The 25,169-nt window shown below is 34.3% G+C and overlaps 2 protein-coding genes and 1 long non-coding RNA gene across 6 annotated transcripts; 2 read left to right on the top strand and 1 right to left on the bottom strand.

Annotated features, from left to right (window-relative positions):
- The first annotated feature begins 810 nt into the window (after nt 1-810).
- LOC145094515 (uncharacterized) lies at nt 811-2,112 on the top strand. 2 transcript variants are annotated; one of them, XR_013703390.1, is made up of 3 exons: nt 811-1,219; nt 1,391-1,481; nt 1,580-2,112. It is a non-coding gene; the product is annotated as an uncharacterized LOC145094515 (long non-coding RNA). The 2 variants fall into 2 exon arrangements; XR_013703389.1 differs by having other exon boundaries at nt 811-1,481.
- Nucleotides 2,113-4,131: 2,019 nt separating this feature from the next.
- Nucleotides 4,132-6,924, top strand: LOC145092617 (Pentatricopeptide repeat (PPR) superfamily protein). Its single transcript, XM_079030575.1, has one exon. The coding sequence runs from the start codon at nt 5,346-5,348 to the stop codon at nt 6,876-6,878; it is 1,533 nt and encodes a 510-aa protein (XP_078886701.1). The 5' UTR covers nt 4,132-5,345; the 3' UTR covers nt 6,879-6,924.
- Nucleotides 6,876-10,739, bottom strand: LOC145092616 (putative methyltransferase PMT5). 3 transcript variants are annotated; one of them, XM_079030572.1, is made up of 9 exons: nt 10,552-10,739; nt 9,533-10,340; nt 9,310-9,445; nt 8,980-9,220; nt 8,687-8,882; nt 8,422-8,590; nt 8,043-8,347; nt 7,338-7,470; nt 6,876-7,253 (listed from the first exon to the last, which is right to left on the bottom strand). In XM_079030572.1, exons 2-9 carry the CDS (start codon nt 10,042-10,044, stop codon nt 7,104-7,106), a joined length of 1,842 nt encoding a protein of 613 aa, XP_078886698.1. In that variant the 5' UTR covers nt 10,045-10,340; nt 10,552-10,739; the 3' UTR covers nt 6,876-7,103. The 3 variants fall into 3 exon arrangements, with proteins under 3 accessions (XP_078886698.1, XP_078886699.1, XP_078886700.1); XM_079030573.1 differs by having other exon boundaries at nt 10,580-10,737; XM_079030574.1 differs by lacking the exon at nt 10,552-10,739 and adding an exon at nt 10,442-10,460.
- Nucleotides 10,740-25,169: the final 14,430 nt, after the last annotated feature.

Below are 25,169 nucleotides of genomic sequence, written 5' to 3'. Positions count from 1 at the left end.
TCGATCATGTTGGGATAGTTTTGTAGTATCTTCGTACAAAATGATCAGGCGCCTCCAATTTCATACCCCGCTCAAACGCATCTCCTCCATCCACCACCGCCTATTTCACTCCACCACCACCAACTACTCCGACTATAATACACCATGTCCTCCATCACCAGCAACCACTCCCGATCCCTTAACACCAGTCAACCCATCACATCTCCTCCGCGTCTGCACCATCCTCTACCAACAACAAGACTCGCCGGAATCAAGACCTACTGTTCCTCCTACTCAAGATCCAACGACTCAATATCCTCGTAGACATAGTTTTGCGACGTCTATGTCAGATTATAATGGGTCTAATCAATAACTTTTGATAATCTCAAAGCCAATATCTTTACAAAATTTTTATATTGAATACCAATATGACTAATACAACGATAATTATTTAAGACGGCCATACTACTTAGTGTATGTATGGATTTAGTTGAAGTATAATAAACTAGAATTTTAGAAAAACTCTTTTAAATTTTAAATAATTTATTTATTTAAACTTCTATTTACAAACTTATAGTATTTAAAAACAAATTCTTTATAGTCTTCGGATATTTAGTTTACCTCTTTTTTTTTATATAATTAATTTTTGTTTACCTCTTATTTTGTGGATCATATCTAGAATCTATCTCTATAATAAACGAATCCTCTCTGCCACGTGTCATTTCAATCTTTGATTTTCAGCAAATGTGAAATTCCTTTTTTGCCCCTTATTCTTATAATAGTCTCGATTACATGTCTAGCTCATATGATTTATGTAACAGATCTCCTATTTTAATGTTAATATTCACGTCTGCAAAGACTTGATTACTTACTATATTCAATCTTCCAAAAAATTCTATATTGAAATCGTCAATTTCAATTTTGAAATTAAATGTCATCATCTCCCTAATACTCTCGCCTATGGCATAACCAATTTTCTCCTATTCTTCTCTCTTGCTCTCCTAATCAAACTGATTAATATTGTCTGCCTTTTCTTTCTCTCTCTCTCAATACTGAATCAGAGTTACTAGAGATTTAGGTGATACAGCAAATCGCATCAACAGTTCTTCTGGTCAGTATATTAATGTTCGTCATCTGGCATGTCAGTGTCGGATGAAGATGGCGATGATGACCATCATATCTCTTTCTCATTCCTACCCCGTCTAAGGTAATTGTGTTCCATAAAACCAGCCATCCAAAGGTAATCACGATATTAATGTTGTTTTTATTCCTAAACCCTATATAGCCGCAGTTTTTGAAGGGATGGTACTGTTGGGGTTAACGAAATTAAAATCTATCACTTCAGTTCATCATGTTTCATATCAGATTTGATAAATCGATTGTAACCATTGCTTCAATTTCCATGTTGCAGCACCTGCATGTGTTGATCTCCTTACACTAATTGACGTCATTGTTCCTCTAGGAATCACAGAATTGGATCTATCAGAAACTTTATTTTCCAGGTAATTTGTTTTTCTTCGTTTTCTTCAATGAAACTCAAAAATCTAAACGATAATCATTGATTTCTTTATCTTCTATGATCTGAATATACAAACACCAGGTTCTTAACATTCCCATGATGATTAAAAAATGAACAATGGAAATTCTAACTCCTATGGAGCTTAATCGTTCATTTTGTTTATGAAAACGGATTAGTGTTCAGTCCAGAAGTTCTTTACCGCATAGAAGATGATATCAATGAGAAATTCACCACTGGACTTTCTCAATTTGTTGCATTTTCATTGGGCATTAAGTACCATTCGTTAGCTGCAGCACCACATATGATATCATGAATGGCTACAAGAAGTTTTTATCTGTTGTTGTTGCTACTGAGTACTCCTTCAAACATGCTCAAAAAGACAAGGAGTATTTGAAGGTGACCACTATTTCTTTGATTTTTGATGTTAAGCGTCAGTGGTTTAATATTTTGAAATAGTAATAACTATGATATGGATATATGATCATTAGTAATCAGTGGTGGGATCCAAGTAAATTTGTAATAACAACATCAATTTCATGTAAGTATGTAGCTATGGAACTTCCATTTTCTTCTTCCTTTTTGGATTATAACATTTAATATGTTGTTTTTTGATATTTTAGTGCTCAGATATGTGGTTTGTTTAGTAGATAGAATAGAAACTGAATGTGATTTGTTTAGTAGATAATGCAGGTAATATTTGGCTAAATAATTATATAAAATTGATCAAAACCTGGACCTGAGTTCAGATGACTACGAATACATTTCTTATTTTATATTCTTAGTTTTGGTACCTTGAAATTTGATTTTTTACTATTAGTAACTCAGAACCTAAACAATCAAAAGTATTATCTTTTTGAGTAGTAATGAATTAACAAATGTACCATTTACTCAATATTTATCACATAAAAATGCAAAAAAAAAATGAAAAATGCAAAAAAAAAAAATGACTTATGCAGGTTTTACTGTTTGTTTAGGTTTTATTTTAATTTTTATATTTGGTTGGTCGCAAGTTAGACACAAAATACTTGCATTGTAACATCTTTAGGTTATATACAAATAATCCGCTTAGAGAACCATATATTGAGGAGTAAGTTTCTTCATATGATTAATCTTCCTTCTTGATAAAATAATCATTTGTCACATGTCATTTTCTATACCCATTGATTTGACCATATTGTTGCTTTCCCATTTATAAGTTTTTGATGATGTCTATCTTTCTTAGTTGAATTGTTTTAATATGTAATTAGGATGTTGTGTTCAAATTTATATGTTTTTGTAGATGTGACTATTCATATTTGACTCTGATGTGCTCTATTCATATTACAAAATCCACAAAGATAAAACCGATATTCGTTACCCCACAAATTCGTTTCCATGCTTGATTTGTTGCGAGACATATAAAGATTTTGATTTGTGTTTGTGCGTGAGAAATAAATGTTGGAAGGATGGACGATTTTCTGATTAGTCTCTACAAACAAAACTCCAAATTATTCCCCAACTACTACGTATACCTACTATACGAAACACCAAATTATAACTACTATAAAAAATATTACATATATAGTCCCTGTTTTAATATGTTAATAGTCCTAAATTGTTCATGTTTCATAGTTTTTCACAAAAGAAAAAAAATAGATAGAAGATAACAATTAATGTAAATATTTCACAATTGTTGATATTTTCTTTATGCAACCTATTCTATTAAATTATAATTTTCAATTGATACTTAAATAAGTGCTGAATTAAAATTTAAAAATCAAATAAACAATATTTAAACACCTTAATTATTTATTTGTTAAAAGTTTAATATATATTCATAGATACATTATTATTGCGATGTATGTTATTTGTTTGATTTTCATTTGATGTTGATTTAATATTATATTTCTTAATTTAATACTATATTTCTTTAATATTATTTACAATTAAAAAGTTAGACAAAAAACTTATATCTTAGTAAGTAAAGTTTTATAAATCTTTTGATTTTTTATTGTCATTTTTATTTTTAGTTATTAATATCCGTGTTTTTCATAGGTTATAAACTAGTAAATAAGTAATTAGGGATTATGGCTCGTTTATTTATTTTTTTTTGGTTAAGATATTATAAAGGGTTATTTCCAATAAAGATCCCATATTTATGTTTTTTTCGTTTTAAACCAAACAGGTTTGTTTTTTCCTTAAAAAACCACACATTTAGCAAAAACTTTTTTTTTTTTTTTTTTTTTTTTGTCTTGTAACCGGATGAGTAGGTACCCAACAATCGTTGTATCCTACTTTCCTCTAAACAATTACACCAGTCGACTGTATCGTCCATTCATCAACAAAATTGAATTTCTCCCCAAATCAATTCCCCCAATTGACTGGATGATCGGAATCTACTGGTAAAGGTAAACCCAGTCGATTGCGTGTTGATGCACCCTTTCGATTCATCGAAGCTGTCGTATGTAGCAAAAGTGGAGAAGCTCGAATCGGACGCCAAAGGAAGCAACGTAAAAGTTCACATACAGTGGTATTACCCATCAGAGGAATCGATCGGTGGCCGGAGACAGTTTCACGCCACTAAAGAGGTTTTCCTCTCCGATCACCATGATGTTCAGAGAGCGTCGATACAATCGAAGGCAGAGTGTTCTCATTAAATCATGTTGCACAAGAGCTTTGTCCTCACAATTGTTGGCAATCACAAGCGAATGTTTCCTGCAATCAAATAAAAAGCATATGACCAAGCGACTCTTTGTGCATAAGGGTAATTTATTTATGTAGAAGTGAAATTAGAAGCCAAGTACCTGATTGGCAACAGAGTTGCGGGATTTTTGCAGGAAAGTTCAAAGAGGTGGTTTATGGTGGCTAATCCCTCTTCATCATCCTTATATAAATAGACCCACATGTCCATAAGCATTGTAGTCGTTATCCTCTGTTCTTCAGGAAACAAACCCAAGTCCAAGTAACATTGCTTGATTACATATTCTTCTTTGAATTGTTTAAACTGATGAAACATAGCAGTTGCATCTTAGTGGCTCAAAAGTTTCAACTGATATGTATTGAATTGTTTAAAGGTGAACCTCTCTTTGTGGATTGACCAATTGTGACATTGGCTCCAATAAATACCTCCTGATCTTACATGAACATTACCACCTGAAATGCGTATGATCCTACATGAACAACCTAGCAATTCTTATTGAATTTCCTAAACAACAATGGTTTTAACTTACCGGATGTTATGTTTCCGGTTACGCCGGCAGACGAACCTTGCGGCATTTTTGAATTTCTCTGGTGATGAAGCTTGCGACACTTGAATATTTGACTTCCGAGAAATGGGGTTGAAAATGGATTTTGAGGAGTTAATAATATTGCTTAATCGCTTGATAGTAATTGCCATTTATGACATGTACCAGAAATATGGATTTTAAGGGTTGAAGATCGACACTGAGGTTCTTGAAGTGGGCAACCTCACAGACGAAACATTTAACGAATGGAAGGGAATAGTCGACTGGTTTGATTATAGGTTACACCGGTATGATAGCATCGAATGAATGAAATGATGAGGGGAATCAAATGGGGGAATTGATTTTCGGAGAAATACATTTTTGTGGTTTTATTGTAGGTTATAGTCGACTGGTTGAATGTTTGAAAGGAAAGAAGGATAAAGCAATTGTTGGGTACCCACTCAACCGGTTACAAGACAAAAAAAAAAAAAAAAAAGTTTTCGCAAAATGTGTGGTTTTTTAAGGAAAAAAACAAACATTTTGGTTTAAAACGAAAAAAACAATAAATATGGGGTCTTTATTGGAAATAACCCTATTATAAACTTTGATCATGTTGGGATAGTTTTGTAGTATCTTCGTACAAAATGATCAGGCGCCTCCAATTTCATACCCCGCTCAAACGCATCTCCTCCGTCCACCACCGCCTATTTCACTCCACCACCACCAACTACTCCGACTATAATACACCATGTCCTCCATCACCAGCAACCACTCCCGATCCCTTAACACCAGTCAACCCATCACATCTCCTCCGCGTCTGTACCATCCTCTACCAACAACAAGACTCGCCGGAATCAAGACTTCACACCTCTCTCTCCCGCTGCGACTTCGACCTCACCCATGAATTCTTCCTCCAAATCTGCAACAAATTCCCCTACTCCTGGAAACCCGTCTACAAGTTTCACAAATTCTCCCAAACCCAAACCTTCAATCACACTCCCGTCACAGTAAACAAAATGCTCGACGTAGTCGGAAAATCAAGAAACATCGACCTTTTATGGGATCTGATCAATGAAATCGGGCATAGCCGTCTGGTTACAGATAAAACGTATAAGATAGCGATTAAAACGTTGGCGTCCGCGAGGGAGATGAAGAAATGTGTCGAGTTTTTTCACGTAATGAATGGATTTGGTTACGAGTATAATCTAGGAACTCTGAACAGAGTGATTGAGACTCTATGTGGGTGTAAACTTGCTGAAGAAGCTAAACACATTGTTTTAAAATTGAAGGAATGGATTAAACCAGATGGGTTCACGTACAGGTGTTTGATTCGTGGGTTTTGTGACGTCGGTGATTTGGTTGAAGCTTCAAAGATATGGAATGTAATGGTGGATGAAGGTTTTGATGTCGATATCGATAGTGTCGAAAAGATGATGGAAACGCTTTTCAAAACACATAGATTCGATGAAGCAATGAAGCTTTTTCAATCCATTGACGATTTAGGGCTTTCGAGCTACAAGCTTGTGATTCATTGGATGTGTAAAAAGGGGAAGCTTGGTCACGCACGGAAGGTGTTCGATGAAATGCGTGATAGAGGTATACAGCCAGATTGTACAATACTTGGTTCATTAATTTATGGGTTTTTAAGCAATGGTAGAATCCGTGAAGCTTATAACATCGCCGAATCAATTGAGAGACCCGATATAAGTGTTTACCATGGTTTAATCAAGGGACTCTTGAGATTAAAAAAGGCAAATGAAGCAACAAATGTGTTTAGGGAGATGATAAGGAGAGGGTGTGAGCCTACAATGCACACATATGTCATGCTATTGCAGGGGCATTTAGGTAAAAGAGGGCGAAAAGGAGATGACCCATTGATTAATTTTGACACGATTTTTGTTGGTGGGTTAGTGAAGGCTGGGAAGTCGTTGGAAGCTAGTAAATATGTTGAGAGAGTGATGAATCGAGGAGTTGAAGTGCCTAGATTTGATTATAATAAATTCTTGCATTATTATTCCAATGAAGAAGGTGTTGTTATGTTTGAGGTGATGTCGAAGAAATTAAGAGAAGTTGGTTTGTTTGATTTAGGTGACATATTTGAAAGATATGGTCAGAAAATGGCCACTAGGGAGAAAAGAAGAGAAAGAGATAGATCGAATTCACAAATTGTAACATGATATAACAACACTTGCATTTAATTTAACATTCACGTTTCTTACAAAACGTAGGTCTGATTACAAAAAAAAAAAATTAAAGAAACATGGGGAAAGTTAAAAAATCAAAACTTTGTGTAATCTACAGCTTACGATATCGTGATTGTTGCGTGGAATGTGAACGGTGTTGAATAAATAATAATTACCGGAGTTTGTTTTATACAGAATAAAAATTAAAAAAGTAAAACCTTATTTTTTCAGAAATGGCTTTTGACAAACGAGCAACCTTTGGTCGCTGCCATTTTCAACATCGATTACTCTTGCTTCCCATCGTATCTGTGTAGCAATTGTACGCGCGTCTTCTATAGGCCCCGCTTTATCTGAGAGAACAACCCATCCCTGTGAAAAATATAAATGTTGTAGTATTTCATATCAGTAAAAATTGGGAGTTTAAAGTAGAAAAAAATAAAAATAAAAAATAACCTCAGGTCGTAGAATTCGGTCCATTTCCAGAAGTAAGTTTGTGGTGCTACATTTCTTTGATATAAGGTCTGAGAGGAGCCCATTTGCATGAAGCATGTCGTATGTGCGTGGATAAGTAGGAAAGGGTTCGCACCTATGTTTTATCACACAAGGAAATTAAATAAGGGTAATTTCGTCAATGTCATTTGCTGAAAATCTTTTGTAACTTTTCTTTTTCATCCTTGTAGTGGACGCTGTCTGCGACAACACTGCTGCATCCATTCCACTTTCCAGGGATGAAAAGGGTCACGGAAGATTCTTTGAGGGACAAAACATGTAGAAAATTCAAGACAGGGATCATATGTGTAATTTTCAGCAAACCAAGTTCAGAACTGCAGTTTACTCACGTAGTCACATGGGGGTGGGAGTGATGATGGTATTCTGATAATTTTATTTGATTTGTTTTTTTGCAAAAAACAAAGTGGTACTGGCACCTTTTTTTGTCCTTCAAATCACCATCATAACGGATCCAATATATGGTCTATTTTAAAATTCATCCAATCTCAGAAAATGTATATGTATATACAAAATATCATAATTCCTTAGATTTTAACGTAGAAAAAAACAATTTCCTTTTTTCTAAAATCGGTGACATTTCTTTATTTGGAAAAGAAATCATGCTAAATTGATTATTTTCAAGAGTCGAATGAAGCTAATTATACTTACCAGTCATGAAGAACGCCTGCGAAACCTTGATCGAGTATAAGAGGGAGTGAATTTTGAGCCCTAATTGGAACAACATTCATCACCCAAACTGATTTTCCCGCTTCCAAAAACGCAGCGTTTAAACCTCCATAACGTGCGTTCATATCCATCATATTTCTAATCATGTTATAAGGAGGTAACGGATCTTCATCCCCTGGTCTTTTAGGATGATCGGAAAAAATTAACGGCGTGAGTAACGACCAGTAATTTCTCAAAGCTGATCTTGAAGATTCAAAGTCTTCATACAATTCATCCTGCTCAACACCTGCATAAACAAACATGGGTCAATACTTGCTCAACACGTGTCAAGAATAAAAGTTACATAAAAAAAATACTCTCCATGAATCCGAAGCTCATCAGGGGTAATTTGGGAATTTGTAGATCTGTTCTGGATGGGAATCCACCGTTTGCTGGATGCCCCTGTTACGCAAGATTCAAGTGGCTGATAATACGATTGAATATCAAAATCTTCCTGTTCTTCGTTACAAACAGGAATGGCGCCATGTGTGCTATGATATTTAAAACCAAATAAATGTCAATAAATCGTATATCGACAAATATGGAAAAGGGTATATATGGAATTATGGGAAAAAAAAAAGTCTCACTTAGATGAGTAGCATTGGGGATCGCTAGTTTTCTGCCAGATGAAAGTTTCTTCTTGCTGACCAATTAATGTCCAACAGATTTTTTGTGTGAACTCTTCAATTGGGCTTCCTTTTTCCATATTTAATGAAGTTCTATGTAATACAAAGTATCCACCAGGTTTTAGTATCCGATCAGCTTCAATAAGAAACATTCCATCTGATTCATTAAACAGTAGCACATTAAAAAAAAAAAAAATTAATTTCCATAAATCATAATCTATAATCATGCCAGAAGTGGCTTAATTTTAAACTACCTTTCTTGTCCCATAGAACACCACATTGTGCACAGTGGATCATGTCATATGACAAAGATGGAAATGGAAGTTTTCTTGAAATGAAGTTGCCAATAATTGCAGGAAGACCTCTTTCAAGAGATAACTGGACCTGACTACCAGTTAACTCATATGCAGCCATACAAACAGCCATTAGTTTTAATGATAGCAAATGAGCCCCAAAGCTTCCAAAACCACAACCAAGATCAAGCACTGTGTGCACCTGTTGATTATAACATTAGAAATTGCATTATACCATAAAAGGAAATTAAAGTAAACTTATGAATTATCAATTATATGGTCAACACTTACACCAGCTTGATGAAATTCTGCATCAGTTCCTAATCCTATCATCTCTGCAACTTGTCTCGAATGATCTTTGACACCATCAAATAACAATCCATCATCTGAGTGAAAAGAAATTTGGTTCTCTTCGAGCAGCATTAACCTATTAGAAGAAGATTAAGGAAAAGATGTGAATGAGGATTGAGGATTTGAGAAGTTGGGTTAATCCTGATTGAAGTTAAAGAATTACCTTTTTGTCATGCTTCCAGAAGAAAGAAACTGATCTTTGGTTATCTTCACATTTGCATTCCATATCACGTCTCTACCAACTGGCCAACTCAAGGGACTTTTATAGTCTCGTGGAGGACGAACCAAACAGTATGGTTGATCTTGTGACACTTCACAATGCCTATCAAACTCTTCTCCATCTTTAAATCCAGCTAACAGATTTGCAGACACATTATAGCAAGGAACATAGTCTTCTCTTTCCCTTCCACATAACCTAATCTCTTTCAGATCATTATTTTCAGATGCAAAGCTCTTTAACTCAAAAAATTCGCTTGTTTCTTGTTCCTTTAATCTTCTATAGTTTGTATAAACATCTGGTTTTACACTAGTGGTGACAGAGTCAAAAGCACCAGAAGAAGATGAACCTAACAAAGCAATAAGCACAAAAACACTAACAAGACACAAGAGTAGCCAGGTTAATGGTGGTCTAGTGCCAGAAAATATGGAAAGCTTATTCAATAAAGGATTTCTCATATCCAGATTCTGCAACCAACTTAAAGTCCCGCCTTAAATTTCCACCAATTACGAAACCAGTAACCTATCATAACATAAAAGCTACTGGAAATTCAACTGTAAAACAGCTAATTTCCAATGCTTATGGAAATTCCAGTGTCTTTGTAAATCGGTTGAAGATCATGACATCTAACTGCAAAATCGCATGCCAGAAAACCATCCAAATCGCAATAAAAAGGAAATAGATCGAGCTGCCAATCACGTTTGAGATTTCTTAAATTATCAATGAATTCCACCAGAAATATCTTCAGATCAACCTGCAATAAATCACAAACAACAAAAGAACAAAACAGAATTATACAACTGGCATCAAAATTCGAGCTCAGTTCATACAATTTCGACGGATCTGATCCAATACCAAACAAAAAATGCAATCAATCAATAGAAATGAAACACGTCGCTCAATGTAAGTAACAGATAGTTTGCACATCAATCCCAAAATCTTTACAAACATAATTGAGTAGCTACCGTATTAATTAGGGTTTTGGGCAATTACTCAGGTCGTTGAGGAGAATTGTATGCCTGGACTTTATCAGCTTTTGGAAGACAAAGGTCACTAACAGTTCTGATTCACAATTGACGAGTAGAGAGAGAAAGACAGAGCAGCTCTTTTTGAGAGAGAAACCCGCAATTACAGTTTATCGTTTTTTTTTTCTTTTAAATAATTATCTCAATTTCCAGATATATAGGTGCGTTAGTAAAAGGAATTTAAACACACAGATCTAGAAAAAACAGAATTTATTGTTTTTTTTTTTTGGGTTTTATTTGTGGTATAAAAAGTCCGAATTTAAACGAGTTTGATTCGATTTTTTTATCAGCCTAAGTAAAAAAAATATATCAAACAGTTCGATAATAAAAAAAATGTATTGAACATTGAAAATAAACTATAAATTTGGGAACTTCTTCTAATGATTAGTCTTCAAAGATAGTTTTCTCAAGGTAATCATTAATCGATATATATATATATATATATATATATATATATATATATATATATATATATATATATATATATATATATATATATATATATATATATATATATATATATATATATATATAGCTTTAAATGTTTTCACTATCTATTGTGTGCATGTATGATTGATTCTGGACCAATCATTTTAGTTATTTTAAGAAAGTAATTAATGCATATTAAATGCTGAAGATGTAATTAATATCCATTATATCTTCAACATGTAATATGTATTAATTACTTTTTTAAAATAACTAAAATGATTGGTCCAGAATCAATCATACATACACACAATAGACAGTGAAAACAAAATAACCTAACCCTATATATATATATATATATATATATATATATATATATATATATATATATATATATATATATATATATATATATATATATATATAAAATACTTTTGGTATTCCTTTTAATCAATTCTACATTTTTAGACGTATACCTTTTTTTTCTATGAAAAATCAAAAATGACATGTTGATGTATTTTGATCTTAAAAAATAGTGACGAAGTAATTCTTTTTGTCGAATAATGGAGTCGGTGGGTAAAATGATTGGGGTATGAATTTCATTATAAGAATAAATATTTATATTACAAAAAGGAAATTTTGTTTTACTTGATAGTACATGGATTAAAAGAAAAAAGTATTTGCCTTTTGATTATTTTAGTGATGGGTTCAGTAATTTTAACATGGGGATCTACCACTATTCTATTTGTTTAATTTAATATTATATTATTTAACTATAAAATAATTAGATTTATTCTGAAGTATAAATGTATAATCAACATATGGTACTATATTGTTTCGGAATAACGGTAACAAGACATCTTTATAAAAGGAAATATTTATATTTGTCGACGACGAAGCATTAGTTTACTTTTTTCATATCAGATAAATATCAAAATAACATGAAATGATTATTGGACTTTTATGTTTTCTTATCTGTTACGTCAACAAAAAGGATTTGTATATTACATCTTATTTTTCTTAAAGTTGTATAAAGTATGTTATTTTAATTGGATTATCTGATAGATGAACGAATTAATGTTAAACATCGAAGAAATCGTTAAGTCAGTAAATATTGAAAAAATATAGTTTACAAAAATGAAAAAAAACTGTTGAGTATTTATCAAATCTGATAGCTTATTTACCAGATGACAATTATTTAATTAATATGACGGTGGGTATTGTTTTTGGGTTAAAAACCATAGAAACATTTGTTAATGGAAATTATTTAAAAATACAAAAGTTGTTTTTTGTTAAAAAAATTTAATAAAATGATGGGAATAATTGTTTCACGGCTTTTGCACCTTTACTACTCTTTATTGGAGTTGGTGGCGGAGAGGATAATCATAATGTGTGTGTGTTTTATCAATACATTTTATTTTATATATAATTGAGTTGATTATGTGGTATGTTTCTTAAAACTAGTTATAGCATATAACTATTAGTTAGAACTTAGAAATTAGAACTTAGAAATTGGTAGATGTGGTAGCTACAATCTTTAAGCTCGAAATAGTATACCATTTATTCACATAAAATGTTTGATAAAATAGTTATAAACTTTTAAAAAATATAAAATAACATAAAACATAAAATCTAAAAAGCTCCTTAAAACTTTCAAAAACTAAAGTTGAAGCTCCTAATCTCAAATAAATCTTATTTTCCTTAATTCAACTTGATTTTGAAAAAACTAAAAATCATTAAAAACTCGTTGTCAAACATACCAATTATATGGTGATTATTAGTTACCAAAGAATGTTATTCAGAATAAAATTAACCGTTTATTAAATGATATTTGAAGATAGTAGTTGAATGAGAAATTAAATATCCTCCTACTTTTGTTCCTATAAATTTTCTTACTCAATTAAATGATGATATGTGTCATGTTAGTATAATAAAATATCATTAAATTTCATTAAATGAGTATTAAATGCTACACATGTCACTATTTAATTGGATAGTAGAATTTATAGACACAAAAAATAGAAAGATATTTAATTTCTCTAGTTGAATATATATACCTTATAGTAAAATTTTCAAAAACTAAAGTTGAAGCTCTTACTTTCAAATAAATCTTATTTCCTTAATTCAACTTGATTTTGAAAAAACTAAAAATCATTAAAAACTCGTTGTCAAACATATCAATTATATGGTGATTATTAGTTACCAAAGAATGTTATAAAGAAAATGAAATTGCGTAAGGATGATTGTGAAATTGTGGATGCATTGCTAAATCCTTATTTGCAAAGAAAGCTAAGAGTTCATTTGGTCGTAGAAAATTTTCTAGTTTTCTATGAAAATTTTCAAATGAAAACGGAAATTTTGAAAACACTTTTGTTTCGTTAATTTTTCCAAAGTTTTCTAAAAAAAATGAAATTTTACAGTTTTTCTAAATTGTATGTAAATTAGTATAATGAGTTTTACAGTTTTTCAAAGTTTTCCAAATATCTAAAATGAAAAATGAAAACTCTATATCTTCCAACCAAACACGTTTTCTAAAATTTTCATTAAAAACCAAAAACGAAAACTCAACTCTATTTTTTGAAAACATTTTTTTAGAAAATGAAAATAGTTTTCCACGACCAAACACACCTTAAAGTTTTGTGTCTTTTGGGTCTTTCGGGTTTCACATTTGAGTTCGTTTGAAATTCTTAATTGCAAAAAAATTGTCATTTTGTGCCTGTTAGGTTTTATAGTAGCTAATAGCCCACTACCAAATTGTTTTTGTGCCTATTTATACGTGTTGTTTCTATAGTTTTAAATGTAAAATACTTAAACTTTCTTTAATTGGGATGAAATTTCATGTGTCTATTTGGAAGACCAAATATCCAGATTCATGTGTATATATAGTTTCAATGTAGAATATACAATCATGTTCTTGTCTGAGTTGCCATTTAATCAAGAGCTACCATCTGATCAAGAAAAAAAGGATGTGTGTATGTGGGTTTTAGGCCATTGACCCAAAACAACTTCATGGTTAAGCTATATCGACATTGCCATCAAACAAAGAAGAAGTGACATGCAACTAAAAGATGGCATGAGGGACAAGAAACAACTTGATCGTTCTAGTTATCAGTAGATAATGATTTAAGTTTGGTAGATAAAAGATATGGGATACAAGATCCAAAGATCCCAGAAAAAATGTATATTTTGGTTCGATGAAAATGTGTCAAGAACTAATTTTTTACATAAGTTGCCACATCATCTAAGAAGTAGATATTCGTTCGTAGGTCTTTGAAAAAGGTGTTAGATTGTTATGGAATATATGACCGTTGTATTCAATAAATAATTAGATGTTTTTCATGAGTAATTTGATCAATCCAAATGGTGAATAATTTAAAAGAGTTTATTGTTTTACTTTTTTATATAAATAAGAAGTTGTTAAGGCTTTGGTTAGCAACAAACTTTTCATAGTTAGTGGCAGCAAAGAATGCCACTATTTGTGGTCTTTAGGGGTAACTTATCTCTGACTTCAACCCACGTGAAAAATGATTGTTGATTTGTTGTGGCATCCATGTCCCTTTTTGACGAATTGCAGCAGCGGGCATGAATGGCATGAATATATATAATCAATCATCTTTAATTGTTGACATATGCCCTATGTAGAAGATACACACCTTATAACTCATCATTACTTAAGTGTTTTTGCTCTTGGTATGATGACATATCAAACACAAACAACTCCAAATCTATACTACGAAATTAAGATTTCACATGATACTTACGCATAACATTGTGGAACATTGGTCTCTAAAACCAAAACAACCAGAGTACAACAACATGAAAGTAAATAATTCTACAAAAATACTTACATAAAACGACTAGTTAATATCTAGAAAAAAAAAGTTTTACTGTCAAATTAAAATTTTAAAATAATGGAAGATTGTAGTGCCACATAAGAACTTTGAATTACGAATTTAACAAATAGTTATTACAGATTTATAAAACATTAAAGATAGTTTTTGAGGGCTTATTTATATTCTGCAAAATTTTAAGTCAAATCGGTGTTTGAAATTAGGATCAAGAGAGATTTTAAGATGCATTCTCATGAGAACTACAGAAATCTCTAAAATTACCTTTGGGGGATTATTTTTGTCAATTTTGCATTTGTAATGGGACCAACTAAAAAATTTAGTGTATTTTGTGACAAGTTTTTAATCATACTGCTCAAAATATATATTTTAAGTGTTAAATGACTTGATATAAAGATATCTAAATTCAGCTTAAAAGGTTTTAGAAATCTACTAATAACAATTGATTATACTTTATATAGTAAACATAAATCCTTAATAAATATCATTTAATTAATCAATCTATGTTTCAAAGGTACCAAATGGTGGATCTCAAAGCCTCTTCTTTGTCTTCGATGTTGATTTTAAAGAGATAAATTAGATCACAAGTAATGTTTGATGTGACCAAATGTCGTCTTTCGGAAATATTAATATATTTCACTTATTCATAGAATCTGGCATCATATGTATAATTTTTTTTTTCTTCCATGGTCCATATTTTAATGGTAGTTTTAGATGAAATTTAAATTTACAAGGCTTTTTTTATTTTTAATTCTAGATATGATCCGCAAAATAAGAGGTAAACCGTAAACCAAAAATTAATTATATATAAAAAAAGAGGTAAACTAAATATCCGGAGACTATAAGGCTGGAGGGTGTCGTACCACCGAAACCGCACTCCCTTCGTTGTCACGTAAGCGCAACGTCATTTTTATCACAAAAGTGCGGTTCCCTGCCACACCCAAGGAGTGGTGCCACACTTCATTTTAAAAAAAAAATTAAATAAAAACTTTAATTTCTCCCCACCCAATCAAAAAACAATCAAATTATTTGCAGCCAATCACAAGCCGTGGCCATTTTTTGCCGCACTGCGGTTTGAACCGCACGAAACCGCACCCAGGGGGCGGTGTTCCCTGCTGAGGTGGCGGCCAAATGCGGTCCCAAACTGCACCACACCATGCAGCCTAAAGAATTTGTTTTTAAAACTACAAGTTTGTAACAAACAGAAGTTTAAATAAATACATTATTTAAAAATAAAAATGAGTTTTTCTAAAATTCTAGTTTATTATACTTCAAATAAATCCATACATACACTAAGAAAAGTAGCCTCGTCGTCTTAAATGATTACCGTCATATTAGTCTTATTGGTAATCAATATAAAAAATTTGCAAAGATCTTGGCTTTGAGATTATCAAAAGTTATTAATCTATGGTTAGCGGTGAACAATCGGCGTTTGTGGTTAGCGGTGAACAATCGGCGTTTATAAAGCATCGACAAATTTTAGACGATCCCCTGATGGTGAATGAATTGATTGATTGGTATAGAAAGAAAACGAAAAAGTTGATGCTTCTCAAAATAGATTTTGAAAAAGCCTATGATTATGTGAGTTGATCATGTCTAGATACTATGTTATATTTTATGAATTTCGGGGAAAAATGGCATGCTTGGATTAGAGCTTGATTGATTTCGTCTAGGACTTTTATTCTTGTTAATGGAAGTCCTACTGAAGAATTTCAATTATATAGTGGTCTTCGTCAGGGAGATCCGATTTCTTTGGTGATTGGGTAAAATGTAATATTAGCAATATTATTAGAATTTTACATTGCTTTTGCTTAGTTTTAGGGTTGAAGGTTAATATGAACAAATCAAATCTTTATGGGGGTGTCCGTTCCTTTTGAAAAAGTTGAACAATATGCTTACCTGGTTGGTTGTAAAGCTGATAAATTTCCTTCTACTTACTTGGGGCTTCCTATTGGTCAAAACATGTCTAGATTGATTGGATGGAAAGAGATAAATGAAAAATTCACGAAAAACTTTCTAACTAGAAAGTATCTATGCTTTTTATTAGAGGGAGGTCGTTGCTTTTGAAATCGAATTTGGGTCCATTGGGTATTTTTATATGTCTTTGTTTTTAATGCCAGTTCAAGTTGCTAAAAATTTAAAAGCTCTTCTAAGTCAATTCTTTTGGGGTGGTACTAATAATAATATAATATTAATCGAAAATTGCACTAGATAGCTTGGGATAAAGTTTTGTCGGATAAGAAACATGGTGGCTTGGATATTGGAAGCTTGATTTTTGTAAAAAAAATTTACTCCAGATATGGCGATGACGATTTTATACTGAACAAAATGCTCTTTAGGTTCAAGTTATTAAGCAATTATATGGTGGTAATGGAGGTTTTGATCAATCTAAAAGTACTTGGCGTTGTGGAGATCCGTGGGCTAGAACACTTACCTCGGTTTTTTAGCCTTTTGTAAAGGTGTTGTGGTGAATTCAATCATTCAAAGGATTGTGGGGAATGAAAGGAATACTCTTTTTTTGGAAGCAAAGTTGGTTTCGTGATAGTACTTTAGAGAAACGTTTCCCTAAGATTATTTCAACTCAACTTTGATAAAGATTATCTAATTAAAAAACACATGAAAGATGGGGTATTTTATTGGAACTGGAGGCGTCCTTTAAGGGGTGACATCGAAATGTTTCAATACATGAGTTTAATTGATTCTTTAGCGGAGGTGACTCTCGATGATAAAAGTGATAGATGGGTGTGGTTGACTGGTGAGGATGATGCTTTTACGGTGAGTGCTACTAGAAGATGGATTGATGATATTATCCTTCCAAATTCGAGTTTGGTGACTAGATGGAATGTTTTTCTTCCCAGGAATGTGAATATTTTGATTTGGCGGGTTTTAAGAGAGACTTCCAACTCTCCTCAATCTTTCGAAATTGGGCTTAGAGGTTTCTTCTGTTATGTGCGCGATTTGTGAATTGGAGGTTGAAAATTTAGATGATTTATTACTCAAATATGATGTTACTGGAGGTCCGTAGGCTAGAACACTTACCTCAGTTTTTTAGCCTTATGTAAAAGGTGTTGTGGTGAATTCAATCCTTCAAAGGATTGTGGGGAATGAAAGGAATACTCTTTTTTGGAAGAAAAGTTGGATAGGTGATAGTACATTAGAGAAACGTTTCCCTAGATTATTTCAACTCAACTTTGTTAAAGATTATCTAATTAAAAAACACATGAAAGATGGGGTATTTTATTGGAATTGGAGGCGTCCTTTAAGGGGTGGCATCGAAATGTTTCAATACATGAGTTTAATTGATTCTTTAGCGGAGGTGACTCTCGATGATAAAAGTGATAGATGGGTGTGGTTGACTGGTGAGGATGGTGCTTTTACGGTAAGTGCTACTAGAAGATGGATTGATGATATTATCCTTCCAAATTCAGGTTTGGTGACTAGATGAAATGTTTTTCTTCCTAGGAATGTGAATATTTTGATTTGGCGGGTTTTAAGACAGACTTCCAACTCTCCTCAATCTTTCGAAATTGGGGTTAGAGGTTTCTTGTGTTATGTGCCCGATTTGTCAATTGGAGGTTGAAAATTTAGATCATTTGTTACTCAAATACGAGGTTGTTGCAAGTCCATGTACTTGTTGGGTTAAAACCCCTTTGAAATCTTTGTAAATCACATTCTAGCTCTTTGCTAGTTCGTGTTCTTTTTTACGTTTTATTATATCTTTGGCTGCTTTTAAAAAAATTCATACATACACCATAACAAAGTCTTTTTAGGGTTAATATGATAAACGATCTTATGTACAATGCTTTTTTTTTTCGGATTCAATATCAATTTTATTTTTTCTTAAAACTTTGTATTTTTACATTGTTTTTCGAACAGTCCATTTTAGTAGTTTTACCGAAAAGATTGTTTTGTCAAATGTAAGAGTTTTTTTTTTTAATAAAAAAACATGAGGGTTTTTTTTTTCCCCTTTTTGTTTTCAGAAAAAACAAAACAATGCAAAATAAAATTCAAGAAAAAAATGAATTTGATGTCTTTCAATAAGAAAAACTTAATACAAGGTCTTTTATGATATTAACCTATTTTTAAAAAAAACATTCATTCAATATTTTGTATTAACTGTAACGTCTCAATTATTTATAGTAAAAAATTTCATTTTTAAACAATCAACCCATACAACGAGTTGTTCCAAAACCAATCAAAGTGAGTAAATCATATAAACATCAGAGTAAAAAACATAAATAACCAATGCGGAAAACTCTGGGGGATGTTGTGCTGTCACACCGGACCCTTACCTTGGAACCAGAAGTACCTCAAATCATAAACATAAAATCGTAAGCATAAAACTTAGTGAGTTCCCCAAAATACCACGTCCCATACATGGAATAAAGAATGTTATGTGCCAACCATAGTCTTACAGTTACTATCATGCCATGAGCCGTATCATGCTCTTTCCTTGCCAAGCCGGGGGGGGGGGGGGGGGGGGGCAAAAATCCGGTCTTACAAACAAGTCTAAGAGTCACCTCCTAGTGTTCCATGCAAGTTTCACAAAGACAACTAGCATCCTACATAAAACTGTCAGGGTACAGACCATGGTCTTGCATACAAAGTGTTGGAAGCCACATCCAGGTCTTTTATACAATTGCCAGGGGCCACCACCTAGTCTTCCTACATAACATAATCTAGTAGGTCGGAATTGGTGCCTTTGACCAATAAGTACAGTGAGGAGACTCACATCTCAGTCGATACTTAACTGCTACTACTCTCACTGTTAGAAATATCGATGTTAGGCAGCACCTATACCGTTACACAAAGTAAGACCTTACCTCTTCATCCAAAATTAGGAGTTTGACCAAAAGTCAACTCAAGTCAAAAGTCGACGGTCAACGGTCAAATTCAATAGTCAACGTTGACTTTAGTGAATCGCCACACCATGGCCATCCATGACCACACCGTGGCCCTCATACAACAATACAGTTGGACATTTCCCAGTCGCCACACCGTAGCGACCTAAGATCATGTCGTGGCACTGGGTTTCTAACAACTAAATGGGTTAAGTCATTTTTTCCGATTCGAATAGCTCCAAATCTCATATCTGGTCCATTTTATGGTCTAAATGGATAAAGTTTCCAACTTTATCCATCAAGGCACCTAAAGAGATAAAGATCTCAAATCCTAGGTCCAAATAAGGCAAAACACAACAAGGACATATGTAACACCTGTTTCGAGTATCAGTTAGAAAGTACCATTTGGGGAAATGTTATGCATGGACTCGGCGAGTTGGGAGTCCAACTTGTCGAGTAGGTTCGAGGAATTTTGGGCACGGGTCGAGGCCGACTCGGCGAGTCGGAAGGTCGACTCGGCGAGTCAGGGATGTTTAAGGAAAACCCCAATTTTAGGGTTTGCCCCCTATATAAACATCATTATAAACCCTAGTAGCCTCCATTTTACACCCCTAGTAGTTGTTCACGGCCGTAAGCCTCTTGTGAGAGAAGAGAGAGCATTTAGGAGCTTGTCTTTGGGATTTTGGGGTGGTTTTCAAGCTTGAAGAGGAAGTATCAAGGGAGGAGCTCTAGATCGAGTACCTATTTCATGTTGGGCATCTGTCTGAGGTATTAATATGCTACTTTAAGCTTTGATTTCTTTGTAGAGATTATGGCCATTCTTGAAGAAATGAAACCAAGTTTGGATCTGGACCTATCACAAGGATATGGTTCCAGATCTGGAACTTCTTAGGTCCCAAATGTCATAAAGTTGTCTTCTTGGTGCACCCTAACTCCTATTCATGCACTTGGGACTTGTAAGAAGCTTGTTGATATGGTTTTGGCATTATGAGACTTAGTATGAACGTAAAGTTGGCAACTTTACGTGGTATTATCACTAGGAGAATATGGATCTGAAGTTTGGACCTTGAATTCCACTGGAAAGGACCGAATACGTGGGAACTCGTCGAGTCGAGAGTGTTCACGGTCAGGAGTGTGCGGTTGGGAGTTTACGGCCGTAAACATCAAGGAACTTGACGAGTCTCTGATGACTCCGCGAGTCGATGAGTTAAATAGGGAATCCAAAGAGTGGCTAATTGTACTCGGTGAGTCAAGGTCAATATGGACTGTTGACCTTGACTACAGACATAGACTTTGACCAGGGTTGACCTGAGGGTATTTATGGGATTGTGTCAAGCTAATCACCTGATGATTATGGGCAGTTGAGAAGGAGCAGCGTGTGGGATATGTCTGACTTCAGCTTATCAGTTTAGTGTTCGTGAGGTGAGTCTTCTCACCATACCAATGGGTCTAAGGAACCAAGGCCGACCCATTTTATGATAGTTGGTATACTTGCTATGTAGAGGTGTGTGATATGTATGTATGCATGATATGCGGTAGAGATAGCCTTCTGGCTAATGGTAGAGACGGCCTTTATGGCTGATGGTAGAGATAGCCTTGTAGCTAATGGTAGAGATAGCCTTGTAGCTAATAGTAGAGACAACCTTTATAGCTGATGGTAGAGATAGTCTTGTGGCTAACGGTAGAGATAGCCTTTATGACTAACGGTAGAGATAGCTTGTATAGCTAATTGATATGTGTCAGTGGTAGAGATAGCTTTTATAGTTATTTGATATGTGATATGTGGCAGAAGTAGCTTATGTAGCTAATTGATATGCGCTAACGGTAGAGAGGGCTTTTATAGCGATTTGATATGTGATATGTGGTAGAGTATCTTTTATAGTTGATTGATACGTGATAACGGTAGAGATAGCTATTAGAGCTAGTACGATATGTGTTATGTGGATTGTGTGTGGGGTATGCTCTGGGGGACTCACTAAGATTTGTGCTTACAGTTTACAGTTTTGGTTTCAGGTTTCATCGTTTTGGAAATGAAGGGCTCAGATTGATCGCAATGCACACACACCTATGACTACCGCAATGAATGATTTTGGGAACGAACTCTGATAAATGTTTCTAATTAACACTGTTTTGGAATGTTTGTAATAAATGGTTTCTATGTTTGGGTTGAATTAAAAATGAAATTTTTACCCCTGATTTTTGGGTCGTTACAAGTTGGTATCAGAGCCTTGGTTTGAGGGATTCGGGGATACCTTCGAGTGTGTCTGAACTCAAATTGAGGATCTGTAAACTTTCAAAAACTTTCAAAAGAAAATATTTTCAAGAAAAAGGTTTTCTAAAGACAATCAAGGGTGTGGTGCATGCAATCGGCCAAGCTCAAGTAAGTTTCCCCAGAATACCCACATTGTTATCTGTTATGAATCTATGAATCGCTTGCTAGTTAGGGCTAGGGGAGATGCATGTATATGTTGTATGAGCTGGTAGACTTGCATGCTACAGCTAAGTAGTCAGCAATAGGTTGGCCTGATATGTGGTGCTTTTAGCCTTGGGAATATTTGTTGCCATGCTAGAATGAGAATGATAATTGGTATTTGTAACTGCAACATGTATGCTTTTAAAATTGTATACGGTTAGGATCTTATAGCCTTAGAATAATTGATTTGGCCTTATTTCCTGTTCCTCGTTTGGTTGTGGTCCTAGGGTAGAGTCTATTATTTGACAGTCTATTAGATCCTGTTATGTGTATAATTTGCATGCATAAGGCAGTCGACAGTGAGGATTGATGGATGTGTATAGCGCGAGCTGCGATATGTGGACTGTTAATACCGTTGTCGTACACGATTTAACAAATAAAAATAATAAATAAACTGCTTTATTGCACTAACAGGTAGTACAGGTAAGCAGGGTCAGATTCTCAGGGACACGTCCTAATGTTTACACCTCTTTGCGTAAGGTGTGATCTAATTCTTGATGAATGCAATAAACATAAAGGGGGGGGGGGGTATTTTTGAAAATTAAACTAAAAGAAATCGAAAATGACAAAAGAATAACTAAATTTAAAGTGGTGAAAATCCAAATAAAAGGAAGCAATTCCAGTTTCGCGGTGACTCCCCTAATCATATAATTAACCTTCAACACAATATTTGACTATGCACTTGTTTAAACTGGTACTGAGGTTCATTAAAAAGCTCTAATGACCTTTATTACAAAAATTCATTTAATAAAAACAAGTTCTCTGAATTAAATCTAACTTTTTACTAAATTAACCAAACAAGCTCTTGACTAATAAAGAAAAGTTGCATTAGACACAGTGTAATTCCCAGTAAAGTTCAATACCTCTCATAAGCTCGGAGGCGTTAAAACTTTTTTGATCATTTCATATTAGAGTTAACCCTAACTCAAAATTAATCTAATACTTGTCACTTTTTAGTTTTTACTAATTAATCTAGACAATTACGGATCTAAACAATTAAATGACTAGAATGATTCACCAACAATTTAAGTGGCCAACAGAAACTGAAATCAAAATCAAACATTCAATTTAACACAAAACCGATCAAAATAAACTGTAATCATAGTCAAACATAGTACCTAGTGATTAATCATACGAAAAGGTTACGTCTTGCGAAACTAAAATCTGAGTTTCTAGTCTGACATGGCTAAAAACGGATTACAAACAGTGGAAATAGAATCTAAACGATAAATCTTACTAAACTATGAATTGGAATCGAATTGTCTCCTTTAGATCTGCGTTCTTCACTTGAAAACCTCTGAAAATCGCCTCTGAATCACCAGGAATCGCCAACTAGGGTTACTGGAAGAGTATCAGGTAGTATTTATACGTCTAGCTGTCAAAACGCCGAACCTACGATCGCAAAGGGCATACCTACGATCGCATGTATCACCCAAAAACGTGTCATGGGGTTATTTAATGAAGTACGTTGCCATTTCGACGCAGATTGACCAACCTGCGATCGCAAGGGCTAAACCTGCGATCGCATGTTTCTTTTTTCCTTAACTGATGAATTTTTTGGTTCGACAAAACCTCGTAAACAACCTGCGATCGTAAGGAGACAAGGTGTGATCGCAGGTTACTTTTTGGCTCTTTTGATCGTCGTTCCTCCTTCCAAGCAGTTCTTGATCATTTCCCGACATCCTTCCTTGGTCTAGACTCTAATTAAGCTCCCAAGCATCCACAAACGCATCCCGAACTTGCGTAATCATCCATGTGCTCTAAATGGCCCTGAAAAGTCATAACAAACGTGAGCAGTACGGGCATTCTACAAAATAATCATGAAACACGAAATACATAAGAATAATCGGGAATTAGTTAACTTCTTATAATGAAATATGTAGGAAATTGTGCTAAAAGATGCATATAAAATGCATCTTACATGGACTGAATGTCTTATGGCGGTTCTTAGGGTCGGAGTGCAACTGCACGAATGTTGCTTGCTTTGTGAGTTATGGAATTCTTAAGTGATGGGAGTTAGCTACTAAGTGGATGTGACGATATCCAGTAGGTAGATGACTGACATCGTGGGGAGTTCTTCAGCAGCTGATGGCTCGACGAGGTTGAGAACCTAGGAAAGCCTAGGATATGCTCCAGTGAGCTTAATAGAGGCAGTTCGGTGAGGTTCGGGATCCTAGGGGGGGCCTAGGAGGTGCTTCGGTGGATATTGTGTTGCTGTTTAGCAGATATTGGTGTATCAGTGGGATAGATGACTTAGAGAATTCGGGGGGATTGCTGAGGAAAGTATGGATAGGTATGGAAGGTAGTATGGGCCCGTACTACTGAAAGCACACGATCCATACTCGAATCAGTGAGAGTCTTGGAGAATCTAAGAAGTTGATGGGAAGGGGAAATTCTTGGCTATGTTCTGATAGTGGGGATAGTTGTTGTGTAGATGAGGATGAGCATGTATAAGGGAGGACCAGGGTTTGGTCCTGGCTCCGGTAGTGAGCCAGTTAATGGAAAGACTGCCAGGGTTTTGAGTTCGTCGCGGATCTCTGTTATTGGATGGCAGGGATCGATTGTACGATCTAGTGCACATTCGGGATTGGAGACCAAGTCTCAAGGATAGCTTGTAGCACCGGTTTAGAGCAGATATTGCTCCAGTTATTGCAGTGTAGTCGTGGCAATTGAGCCAGAGAGTGGGTCAAGGTGCGAGACCCTGGATGATATGGATTCCAGAGCCCGAGGGCGTAAGATTGATTAGGAATACCTCGAGCAGAGAGGTTTAGGCCATGTGAAGTTAGTGGAGGATCTCAGAAAGAGATCTAGAAGCTTTGATCAGCTTTTGAGAGGCCAGTGAGGGCCAGATTCGATGCAACGCTTGCAGAAACTGCACGATGGAGTTTTGTTCCAAGGGTTGGATTGCCATTAGGATCGGAATAAAGTATTACATCATGTTCTCAGGATGATTGGGGGGTAACTCAGGAG

This window comes from Lactuca serriola, chromosome 3 (assembly GCF_051521515.1).
Source record: "Lactuca serriola cultivar US96UC23 chromosome 3, Lser_US96UC23_V15, whole genome shotgun sequence".
Taxonomy (NCBI): domain Eukaryota; kingdom Viridiplantae; phylum Streptophyta; class Magnoliopsida; order Asterales; family Asteraceae; genus Lactuca; species Lactuca serriola.
Note: the sequence above shows the minus strand (reverse complement) of the source record. Positions and strands in the feature narration are given on the sequence as shown.